The sequence below is a fragment of the Tupaia chinensis genome, unplaced genomic scaffold (genome assembly GCF_000334495.1).
Source record: "Tupaia chinensis unplaced genomic scaffold, TupChi_1.0 Scaffold000065_1, whole genome shotgun sequence".
NCBI lineage: Eukaryota > Metazoa > Chordata > Mammalia > Scandentia > Tupaiidae > Tupaia > Tupaia belangeri.
In genome coordinates this window covers 4,360,522-4,373,406 of record NW_006159523.1, presented here as the reverse complement: position 1 = coordinate 4,373,406, position 12,885 = coordinate 4,360,522, and the positions used below count along the sequence as shown (strand labels likewise).

The window sequence follows — 12,885 nt, the reverse complement described above, 5'->3', positions numbered from 1 at the left end:
CAACTGATAATCATCTCTGCTTATCAGAACCGCTTTCCTAGAACTGTATTCCATGGAGACTCACCTACAATGGCGGATCCGCACGAGACCCACCCTTGATCCAACCTTGAATGGAATCTATGTTCCCTATTGTTGAAAACTTTAAACTTGTGGCCCTTCTCCCTTTAAAAAAAAAAAAAAGAAAAAGAAAATGGACAGTGGGCCTGAATAGAAATTTTATATATTAAAAAAAAAAAAAGATACACAAATGGTCAATAAGTGCACACAAAGACACTCAAAATAATTAGTCTTTAGGGAAATGCAGATCCAAACTATAATGAGGTATCACTTCATATGCTCTAGCAGGCTATAATTTTAAAAATGGACAATAATAAGTGTTGGCAAGGATGTAGAGGAACTGGGACCTTCACACATTGGTGGTGGAAAAGTAAAATGGTACAGCCATCATGGAAAACAGAAAACAGTTCAGTGGCTCATCTACAAGTTAAAGAGTTACCACTGACACCGCAGTTCAACATCTAGACTGATACCTAAAGTAACTGAAATGAGATGGTCACACAAAAACTTTTGTATGACTAATGGCATCAGCATTATTCACAATAGCCAAAATGGAAAGGACCCAAATATCCATTAATTAATGAAGAGAAAAACGAAACGTGGCCCATCCATATGCTAGGATATTATGCAGCCATAAAAAGGAACGAAGCACTGACACTTGTCATAACATGTGTGAACCTTCAAGTATTTATGCTAAGTGAAGGTGGCCAGGTACAAAAGGTCACACACTGAGTGAGTCTATTTATAGGAAATGTCTAAAATGAGCAAGCCCAGAGAGACAGAAAGTAGATTGCGGGTGCTAGGGCTGGGGAGAGAAGAGGCTACAGAATGACTCCTAAAGGATACAGAGCTACTTTCAAGAGTGATTAAAAAAGGTTCTGCAATTAGATCATAGTGTGGGTTGCACAACCAGCCCTTTATATATGCTACAATCCAACAAACAGATCTCTTTAAATGGAACGTTATGGTATAGGAGCTATGTCTTGATAAAAAAAAAAAACTTAATTATATTTAGAACATTGCATGAAGGTGGTCCTAAACTACTTTAAACCTTCCACAAGTCATCAGAAGTACTAGCTAGTTCTGTAATTCTTGCTCACAAGGGTATGAGACAATGGAGCTCATTAGGTTACGAACTTTGCACCACTAACATCCTCAAATGAAACAAAACAAAACAAAGCAAAGCAAATGTAGGAGGTGGCATAGTTTGGTGAAAATTGCTTTGGCCTGGATCACTCCTCCTTAGGTGACCTGTGGTCCCCACTCCTGTGAGGTCACCATAGTGTGGCCACCTGATGGGGATGGTGCACTAGAGCCTAGAACTCCTGGACTCAAGCCATCTTCCTGCCTCAGTCTCCCAAGTAGCTGGGATTCCAGGTGCATGCCACTGTACCCAGCATGGAGGCTGTTCCGGATGAGGAGTTAGGATGGTGGAACGCCATGCTGGGTACCTCTACTTTTGAGGTGAGCCTTTCACTCCACCTCCTGTGCTTCATTCAGGTTGTCCTCACCTGAAAACCTCATAGCAACTGATCTCCAAGGATTCTGTCTGCTCTACTATCCTGGGCTTACAGAGCTCATGATTTTTTGGTCACCCTTTCTCATGTGTCCTTTGGGATGTGATGTGATACCTACTGATGCGTGTCAACCACTGTGTTACTGTTAACGCCTGGAATAGGCTCTCCAGTCCGTCTCTGCTAGGTGTGTCTCTGCAATACTGCATTTCCGGCTCACACCTGGCCTCAGAGCCTCCTGCCGTGAAAAGCATCCTCTGGGCCTTCTAATGGGAGTCCCTTTTCTCTCAAGCATGCTAGCCAAGCTGCTGTGGTCTCGGATGTGCCTCTGTGAATCCAATCTCTTTGCTTTTGTGAACATAATCCAGGTGATTTGTCCCACAGGCCCTCCCTACTTCCTTCCACCCCCCTTTATTCCTCTATCTCTCAAGCTAATTTTAATTAGAACTAGTGACATCAGTGTTCCTCAGAGTGGGGAGGATGTGGGATGCTTTGCTGATCCCCAACATCAAACGGGACTCTGCACACCCTGATGTGGATTCTGTGGACAGACCCGCATTTGGAACAGATCTACCAGCTGTGCTTTCTTTGGCTCTGAAGCTGCACGTCTGGTTGCCCTCTCTGCCCCCTGACCAGTCGATACCTGTCCTGGTTTGAGCATGAAGATTGTCACTGTGTCTTCTCGAGGCTTGGTGGCAGGGGAGCAGATTCTACTTGTAGGTCATCATTTGAGTCAAGCATGGGGTGCCCCACTGTACACACCACGTGATCTATGAACCAGGGCTACCTGTCTCTAGCCCTGTCATTGCAAGTGTTAATTCATGAAAATATGCCAGAAATGGGAACTGAAAGCAGATGCTTGTGAAGCTCTGCAGCTTGTCCTAATCTCTGTCATCAGGATGGTGCTGCTGGGGGGGTGGGGGGGCGGTGGCCAGGGGAGTGGGCCCTTCACCTCTTAAATGTGGAGTGTCAGCACTGGGGGCCAAATGTTGGATTCTCACTTATTTAAATCAGCAAGTGTTGACTGAGGTTGGTGGTGGAGGGGGAGTACAAAGGACCTGCCTTTTCTAATGGGAACTTGCTGAAAGTGGCTTCAGACTGGAGGAGGTACATCCGTCAGAAGAGCTCAGTACAAGGTGTTCGTGCGGGTGGCGCCTCTGGCCAGCTGGGCACTGCCAGCTTCCAGCCACGCCCTGTCTGACACTTGTTTTGGGGGTCTGGTGCTGAAATTAGCCTGGGCGTCTTTTCTGGAAGCACCACACTGCACTGGCTCCAGGGTTCTTGCCGTGATGACCTACCGCGGCTCAGATGACATCTGTTCAGGGCCAGATTTGTCCCCTGGATGGTGCTGGTCCTGTTTTCAGTCTAGGGCAAACATGTCACAGACTTTGCTTAAACCTCCCAGCTGGCTTACACCCCAAAGCACCCGGGGAGATGTCAAGCCCCACCCTGTTCCCAGCTCCCCAATTCAGCAGCCCCGTGAGTCATCACAGACATCATTCTGTGATGTCAAAATGACTGAGACGAGCCTCCGAGCACCCGTGGGAGAAACTTCTCATCCACACCAGCCGCCAGGACGAGAAGAACAATGATATCCTCTGTGTTCTGGGGGCATGGAGGCTGATGGATGGTGGTGAATTCTCTCAGTGTGCTCCATATGGGTGTGCTAAGGAAAATCTGCTTTCATTTTGTAGTTTATGATTTAGTTCAGTTCACCTGGAAAGACTCAGCATGAATAAAACCAGATGCATTTCAGGGCGCACTGCCTGGCTCTTTGACAGTCCTCTTCCTTCCTCGTCAGACAGTCCTCCTGTGCCCAGGGAAGAAGACACGACTCCAGCACAAGGGAAATGCAAATCTTCGCCAGTGACAGTGGCTGCCAGTGCTGGGACACATGATCGCAGGGCGACTTTCTGGATTCAGGGTCTTTTATTTTTTTTAAAAAAAGAACTATTTACTTTATTTATAATTATTATTATTAATTTTTTTAGAGAGATTTTTGCTATAGGGCACATGCACTCACTAGAGATAGAAAGACAGAAAGTGAAAAACCACCACCCAGAAGAGATGGTTATGCTGCAATCCCTCCTCCTCCACTCTCCTTTCGGAATCTTGGCACAGAGAAACATGTGCCCAACGTTGAGTTTCAAGCCACAGGGTCTGGGACTCAAACCATGGTTGACTACATGGGATTCCAGTGACATAACCATTACACCATCTGGTGGTCCCTATTATTATTATTAATAAACTTGCTATAGTTATCAGAGAGAGAGAGAGTGATTGGAGGAAAGTGAGAAAGCAGCTGGCCATGTGGGAGTCCAGCACCCCAACAACTGCACCACCTGCTGCTCCTGGGATTCTGGGTCTTTCACAAATGGACACGGTATACGAGGGAGGCCTCTCCTCTGAATGGATGTTTCTTGTGAAATACTCTGACAGTATGTTTTCTATTGCCAGAGTAATAGCGCCATATATACAAACAGAGATAGAGGGAGACAGAGACAGAGACGACACACAGACAGAGAGAGAGACACACACAGAGTAACAGGAAGACAGCACAGAAAGACAGGCACTGGGAAAGAGAAAGAAGCTGAAAGCAATAATGGATGAGCTTCATGAGTGGAGGGACTGAAAACTCTTCCATCAGCACAACCTCCAGAGGCACAGCTGACAGCTGGCTGACCTGACACAAGGACACCGCTCGCCGTGAAGCGAGCCTGTGTGAACATGAGCAAGGTCAGAAAACACACAAGCCCACTGTACAAGGCCCGTCAGTGCTGTGGGCAGTGGACACGTCAAATGAGAAAAGCTGAGCCCCAGGAGCTTCGCCTCCAAGGCAACCGTCACATCCCATCATACACTCGGTAGGGGCCGGACACATTTGCAGCTTGCAGCAAGGGGCCTGTGGGACCCTGCCTGCAGAAGCTACCCGAGTGTTTGCTGGTTGGATTGGAAATGGGATTTGAGTCACGCCACTGGACCTTCACGAGCTGACTACTCCTCAAGCAGAAGGGCAGCACCAGACCTCCCCAGGTGGGACTGACAGGTCAATGGTCAGCGCCTAGGCCTGTGTACCTGGTCTAGTAGCCCCTGCCATGGCTGTAACCTTGGAGCCAGTCAGGTTAGGGTGAGTTCAGTGATGTGGACATTCACTGAGCACCTGCTCTGTGCTAAGGGTGCAGGGGAAGTCAAGGGACCATGACTCTAGATGACAACAAACTCTTCAGGGTGGGGTGCCATCGACCTCATTATCCTGATCAGGTACTAAATGAACACTGTTCCGATGGGGCAACTCAAAGACGTTCACCCTAAGGTTCTAAGAAGCTCAAATTTGGATTTCCAAAGACTCCAGAGGGAAGCAAAATTTCACCGAGCGAACCCTTTGGTCAATCCTGACTCCATGCGACCTGCTTTTCTTAACAGAACTTGTACGAACGCTGGATGGCTCTTCCTAGGGCGGCATGGTCCTGGTTCCTCTCGCTTTGATCTACTTTGGTCATATCTGACTCAAGCAATCCAACCATAGCCAGACCACGTGTCAAAGTATTTATTTAGTTTCTACTGGCCAGGCACTAGATCTGGAATGAGGGAGGGAACTAACTGTGGTCCAAACCCCATAAGGTGGCTTTTATGAACAAAATGAGACAGAAGAGGCTGTCACCATAGAGGTCACACAACCTGGCCACAGCAACACAACTCATAACGACAAAGCTGGGGGTTTGATTCTAGGTCTGCGCAGCTCCTAGGCATGTCCTCTTTAACTACACTTTGCTTCTCCTGTAGGAGGCAGAAAAGATGTCCAAGATCCAGTCCTCGGGGAGACAAGCATGTGAGATGTTACACAGGAAATCCCAGGGAGTGATGGCGGGGTGGGGGGATGGTGAGCTCAGTAAATGCATCAAGAGTTATTAAGACAGGCTGGAGGGAATGGAAGGTTAGGCCAGAAGTAAGGACTTTGAACAAAGGAAGAAAACTGGGGATAGCATTTCCGGGCATGGAGTGAGCATGGGAGTTAGGGGCCACCCTGCCAGCTGGTGGATGCAGAGTGAACAGGGCTGCATTCATAGAAAGAGGACCCTATGACCACGGAGAAACCACCAGTCACAGGGCCCTCCCCCGCCCCATGCACGCTGCAGAACTCAATCCCACGGGAACGCGTGCAGCACACCCTGGGATCCCCTCCGCCTGTGGTTTGGCCTGACTGCTGCCGCTGCACACGCCACCTCGAGAGTGTTTTAAAATACTCTCTGTGATATAGACACACGAATCCCAAAGGAGAAATTCTTTCCATAGTATTCAGGAAGAGCCCTACTTACAGGGCTGCTTCACAGGGAATTCTGGAATGTGAGAGAATAAAATTTCCTTGAGTCACGAAAACAGATCCAACTTGAGACTTAGCATATTAAAATGTGTGGCCCAACAGCCTGCCTGGTGGCAACCGGAGTCTGATCCTTTCAAGAAAATCAGCTCAACTCTGCTTGCTAAATAAAAAATCACCACTCCTGCAGTGTGCACGGGCCAGAGCAGCTCCCGCGGCATGGACAGAGCACCAGAGTGCCATGAGGGACCACGGGGCCAGGCACGGCATTGTGGCACCAACCACATGGCTGGCTCCAGCTCATTGCACGGTCTGTGTCCTGCAGGCATCACCTGCAACTTCTCACTTAAATCTAAAACTCTGTCATAATTTAACAAAGGTAGAGATCTTTAAATTCCGCAGAGCCTGCCCACCAAGCGTTTTACAAGAACACACCTATACTGGCAGAGTAATCCCTTAATGTTAGGTTTGCTTCTGGAAGGCTGGAAGTGTGTGAGGCAAGTCGGTGATTGTTGCAGTCGGATCCAACAAGTCAGGAATGCTTTTTTCCTTTCAGGAGTTGGAGGCGGAGTGAGAAGGTGTTCATGGCAAAGTCTCTGAAGAGCCTGCTTACAGAGGACTGAACGAGAGCAGTGCTGCCGAAGCCACCGTACCCTGCTGGACGCACAACCGTAAACTCAGCCTCACACTTTTTTAAAGAGTATTTTTCTCTAGAGTGTGTGCATTCACTGGAGAGAGAGTGAGAGAGAGAGAGAGACAGAGACAGAGATGGTGAGAAACCACCTTTCTAGGGGGGTGGCCATGCCACCAATCGCTTCTCCATTTTCTTCCCAGGATCCTGTGCACTTACGCACATATGCCTGGCCTGAATTTCAAACCTCTCAGTTAGGGACTTGAACCACAGTCAATCATGTGGGAGTCCAGTGATGCAACTACCATGCCATCCACTGGCCCCAGACTCACCCTTTATACAAAGGACACCTTAAATCCTGTTCTGTGGGCTTACTGACCAACCAGTTGTTGGTGGGAGATCAAAAGAAAAAAAAAATGGCTGGACCTAGCCAAGGTCCTGTGAGATTCCCAAGAGGGGAGAGGTTTTCACTATAGGGTGCATGTGCTCGCCAGACAGACAGAGAGAGACATAGAGACAGAAAGTGAGAAATCACCCCCCAGGGGGGATGGTCACGCTGCAATCCCTTCTCCTCCATTCTCCTCTCGGGATCTTGGGCACGCACGCACACGCGCCTGGCGTGAGTTTTAAGCCACCAAGTCCGGGACGCAAACCGCGGTCGACTACGTGGGAGTCCAGCGACATAGCCATTACGCTAACTGCTGGTTCCCGAGATTCCCAAGTTAGTTTCCCCTGCCTCCTGCATAACTCTGGCAGGACACTGCCCTTCTACCCCAAATCTACCTCCTTGGCTCCTCCCTCTCTATTTCTTTCTCATTAGCCTTTTCCTTTGCTTCCTTATTCCCTCCTGGTCTTGCAGTTTATCACCTGAAGTCCATTCCTCAGCTCTGATTAGTGTCCTCCGTCCTCCACTGTTCTAGAATAGACCTGACCTGTTTCTTCTGGAAGACAGTCACCCCCACTCTCTCAGACATGCACAGAGTGAAGGCCGCCTGGGTGGAACGGGCAAGCTCTCTGCAGCCACTGGAAGGGCTTGAGCATCGACCACTGTGTGGGACCTGCCAGCTCTCCTCCTGGTGAGAGGACCCCAGGCTGTACCTGTACCCCCAGGAAACAGTGCCAGGTGATTGGAGGCGTATTGCTGCTACCGTCTGACCACGGAAGTCTGATGGGACGCTGGGCTGCAATCCAGGCTGAAGTCTTGTTCTACAAACCTCTCTAACTCTCGCAGAGTTCAATACAGGCATTGTGGTTACCGAACAACGGGAGAGGGATTTGTGTTGATTAAAAGGACAGAGCAAAAATGTCTAAATTTCATGTGTTCTTTGTGCGTTTTCACCACTGCCAAATTCTTGGAATTCTTAAGTCTTACAACTTTATGTGCCTTTCATTTCCGTTTGAACCTGAAACATCATTTCAAAGTCTTTTCAGGTAATCCTAACCTACTGCAACACCCTGAAAAACTGTGAAAAAATATTAGGGTTATTCCCCACACACACCTGGAGAGTTTTAAGAGCTATTTGACCCCCAGGCATAAGTTCACGGTTGATGGATTACAGATTCAAATAGGTACGCTTTACTAACTTAGTACATCACTTGGAAAAGGTCATTTTATTAAAAGTAATTTTAAATATTAAAAAGTTATCATTTCGCTGCCATCATGACCACAATAGCTTTCAGTGAGAAAGCAAGAATTCCAAAGCAGGAGTTTTCCCAGAGCCATGGCGGGCCCAGAGCTCGGCACGTTTCCCAGGCCTGTAACTGCGTATCCCGCTCTGTCCCGATGTCCTCCCTGATACCCCAGCCCAGATGTGGCAAGCTGCTGGTCTGAGTGATCACTCCCTTCTCAGTCTCCCCCTTGCTGTCTAGGGATTTTCCTCTATGGATTTTGAGAGCCTTGTTTGTAACACTCAGAGATCACCCAACTGTCCTCTCAAGGCCCTTGGCGGTTCTAAGGTGACATAACATTCAAATTCTGGAACTCTGATTTATGTGTGCATCTAACACAAGGGGGATGCAAGGGCCAAGCAACTAGGAGACAGAGAAATTGGCTACTACACCTTTTTTGGTTCTTATTCAAAGTCACAAAGCTGGGCCAACAGGTGACATGTTGGTTAGAGTACTGAACTGCCGCATGGCTGACTGTAGCTCGAATCCTGGAGTTGGCAGCTTGAAAAATCACACAGGGTGCATGTGCATTTGTGCCCAAAGTCTCAGGAGGAGAGGGGATTGTGGTGTGGCCATCCTCCCATGGTGGTGATTTCTCACTGTCTCTCTCTCTCTCTGGCAAGAGCATGTGCCCTATGGCAAAAATCCTAAAAGAAAGTCACAAAGCTGCCATCACACCTATGAGTGGGATTTTCCTAGAGGAAATCCAGACAACACCTGCCTTAAAATAAAAACTAAGAATGTACGTGATATTCTAGACATCAAAAGAAACATCTGGCCAGACCTTCAAGGCACCAGAAATGAGAATCCCAGGCCGGGTTTCTGAAATCCCAAAGATCTATTTCAGCTTAAGGACCCCCACCCAAAGCTATGCAGGACTACAGTTGGAATGGAATGAAAACCAGAATTCAGTAACACTGAAATGATTTTGTGCAAAATTCTGGGATCTATCTCTAGGTGTGTTCTACTTATAAGTCATAACTACTACTGACTCGTGATAACTTTTGAGAAGTCAATATATCAACCAATGGAGTTTTAGGTTTTCTTTCTGCTTCCTAAGGCAATAGAACCACATGTCACTCAAGACTACATGTCATTATTTCCTCCGGCCCCTGCGGGAGCTACTTCTTGTGTCTACTAGAGCATTTCCACTGAAAGTTTCCATCTTTAAGTCTTTTTTTTTTTTTTCTTTTTCCCCAGAATGTTTTCTTCTCCATGTCTGTCCCTCCCACCCCTTGGAAATTGCAGAGAAAATCCATCAGTCGTTTCTGGGTTATCAGATAGTGGAAAATTTGTTTTTCAAGCTTCAGAAGATTCTTGAACTGCTGCTGCTGCTTCTTTTTTTTCCATTTCAGATAACTAAAAACTGGTTTGGACCCATTACATCAACCTTGGCATGTATGAAGAATGAGGAATGAGAACTTTTCCTTGTTTGGAACCAACAGAGAGGAATATCTATTTTCTCTCTCTCTTTCTTTTCCATTTTTATTAGGACACTATTTTTCCCTTTTAGCTGGATGATATATGCTTTTAACATTCCAGGAAAAAAAGTGTCAGTGATATGCAAAAGTCATAATAAAAGAAATCAAAAGAAATGCAATTACAAGAGACAAGGAACTGGATCATTCCTAGTATGAAATGCCCAGAGGAAAATCTAATTTAAAAAATTACCAGCACCATGAAAAACGAAATGAGAATATAAGGAAAGATTTGTTATTTTAAAAATTAGCTTAATCCTTAATCTTTCTAGTTCGTGGACTTTTATCTTTATTTTTAAAGGCCTGAAAATATCCTTTGGTGCTAGATAAAGGGTAACTTCACAGGCGTGCAAAGCAATACTGTGAAGTGGCAATGGTGACCCTCCCCGTCTCTGGCCTACTTCCTGGAACAGAGCAGGAAGAGAATATGGTTGTTAAATAAACAGTGAACGAAAACTCTTTGTTCCCATTGTTATTGAGGTGCCCATTACAAAGGGAGACAAATATCCACACGTCCCAGTAAAGCCGCCAAAGTGATTTCATATGTCAGTGAGCGTGGCCCTCACAGCAGCTCACAGCTGAGTTACTACCATTGCCGTGCCCATTTCGCAGATGGCCGAGAACGTGCAACTGTTCCAAGGACACCAGTTAATCAATGATGGCTCCAAGGTTCAAGCCCAGAATTCTGACATGGACTATCTTGCCTTTCCACTTCATCACGTGGCTTCCCAAAACGTGACAATGACGCCCAGCTTTTGAAATGAGCTTGCCCAGAGCCAAGATGTTGTAAGCCTGAATATAGTGGTGAATTGCTTATTGATGATTGCTCTGTTTTTTTTTTTGATAAAGCTTAAGTTACGAGCTTTTTTTTTTTTTTTTTTTTTTTTTTTTGCCATACAGTATTGTGTACTCACTAGAGATAGAGAGACCAAAAGAGGGAAAGTGATCCCTAGGGGGAGATGGCCATAATGCGATCCATTCTCCTCCATTTTCTGCTTGGGAGTTTGGGTATGCACACACATTCGCCTGGTGTGAGTTTCAAGCCAGTGACCCAGGATTCCTTTAAATTATAAATGTGGTTAGCATTAAAGGACTTTGCCTTCTTTCTGCCAGTCTCACTTCTAGCCCAGCGAGATACAGTTTGTCATCCTCAATACATGTTCGAAGAAAATGGAATCATTCATATAATTACATGAGAGCCCAAATACTAATGGAATCACTTATTCTTCCTTTAAGAATATTTGGGACCAGCAGATGGCATAACGGTTACATTGCTGGACTCCCAAGTAATCGACTGTGGTTCGAGTCCCAGCCGCTAAAACTCACAATGGGCATGTGTGCATACATGCTTAAAATCCCAAGAAGAGGATGGAGGAGAAGGGACTGTGGCATAGCCATCCCCCCCAGGGGCGATTTCTCGCTTTCTGTCTCTCTTGTCTCTCCAGTGAACACATGCACCCTATAGCAAAAATCTCTCTAAAAAATAATATTTGTTGATATACACCCCAATTTTCCTTTCAGGCATGAAAAACTAACGCTCGGCAGAGGGCTGGCAGTGAGGAAGAGAGATGTCACTAACAACAGTGTTTTTAGCCCCGTTCTGCTTTTGTTCGGGATCAAGCCAATGGTTAACTAACTGCATGGCTCTCCAGAAAGGGCTCTCTTGAGACTTCTGGATTTGGGGAGAGGAATGCCCTTTATCCACATGCAACTTTTCCCCATTTTGCTTGAGTCACCTTGAAAATGAAAGAAGTGCAGATCTGGTAGAATGATTGCTATGGCTTCTTTCTTCTTGCTTCAGCAACACACACTTCTAGAGTGGGCTCCACAGAAAACACTCTGCTCTCACCTTCTAGCTATAGTTACGGGCTCAGTAGGACTCAAAGAAAAACTGAAAATTTTTCTGCCCATCAGGCATTGCCATGATATTTCATCTTCCTCCTCTTCTTTATTTCCTAAGTTGTTATTATTATTATTTTTCCTTTTATAAGCAAGAGAGACAAGAGACAGTACTGCCACCAGAGTCTTCATGCCACAACAATCTACCCCAAGCTTCAGCCTGGATCAGGGCCTGTGTGTATACCTGTTGTGTTTGGGGAGGTCTGCAGACATGAACTTGCGACCTTCCCATGTGGGTCAGCCTCAGAGTCTGGCTTCTGTTCTCTACTCTTTCTTGTCTTCCCCGCCCCTCTCATCCACTCCATCTACTCCGCAGTCACATTTCCCTGCCCCGTGACACCACCATCCACCACCGCTATGCCCCTTCAGTGCCCCACAAGTCTGTCACGAATTCCCAAGCTAGACCTGCCCAGCCGTCTGATGAGCTGGTTTAGTCTGATATGCCAACAGTCCAAGGGATAAAGAAGTATTAATAGACTGAAATATGAATTCTTAAAAGTGCCGAAGCCCAGCTAACACATTTTGGAGGCTGTCTGGCAGTAAATTTCTAGGAATGTTGGAGTGCAACATAAAATTTGATGCTTAAGAAAGAGTCACCCAGGTCGGGGTGGGGAGAGGTGTCGCATCCCGAGCCTCCATGGAGTGCCGTCTGTCCTCTGCTTAGAGTTTGACTGAAGCATGCCTCGGAGGTGACTGAGTCACGCCTCAGAGAAGGCAAATGGGCCTTTCATGTGAACCGTATAGGACTCTCACTGTAGCATCAACATATTATTCAAGTCTTCATGGTTTCCTCTTCTGTAATGCAATCAGGGGCATTCCCTGCTTCACTTTCATCTCTCTAATTGCCCAAAGGGATTTTTCCCCTTTTCGTGCCTTTTCTATAAATTAGCCATATAGATTGGTCAAATTAATCTGCTTAGATTTCCCCCCAAAATTCCCTTCTCTTCCCCACACTGACAGTGACCGTTGGGTCCCTCAGTTACTTTTGCCCGTGGCCCATTCACCTTCCCCCACACCAGTCCACTCCCCACTGACTAATTTTCATTGCAGGAGGATTTACCAGCATTTGGTACATGTCTGGCAGGGTCTAAACTCTGGGGTGGACTCCAGAGAAAAGTACAACCACTCCTTTCCCCATAGTAGGAGCTGAGTGTGTGTCAAGTGAAGGAGGCCCAACGTTAGAGGGATGTCCACGCAGCACCTGTGGCTGGAAGCATGGCCGAGAGGGTTCCGACCATTCAGACAGGGGGTGAGGACAGGTGAGGGGCTGAGGGTGGGAGTGCAAACAGGAGGACCGCTCAGGCTGGAGGAGGCGGGGGA

General features: G+C 46.9%; 1 protein-coding gene across 2 annotated transcripts in view; it reads right to left on the bottom strand.

Moving 5' to 3' along the window:
- Positions 1-12,885, bottom strand: part of BCL2 (BCL2 apoptosis regulator) — a 209,115-nt gene that overhangs the window by 18,785 nt on the left and 177,445 nt on the right. Inside the window, exon 3 of one of the 2 annotated variants that reach the window (XM_027766177.1) lies at positions 2,870-2,936. The exons of the other annotated variant lie outside the window; for it this stretch is intronic. Coding sequence (XP_027621978.1) covers positions 2,870-2,936 — 67 coding nt within the window. The remainder of the gene's footprint in view (positions 1-2,869; positions 2,937-12,885) is intronic. 2 annotated transcript variants of the gene reach the window in all.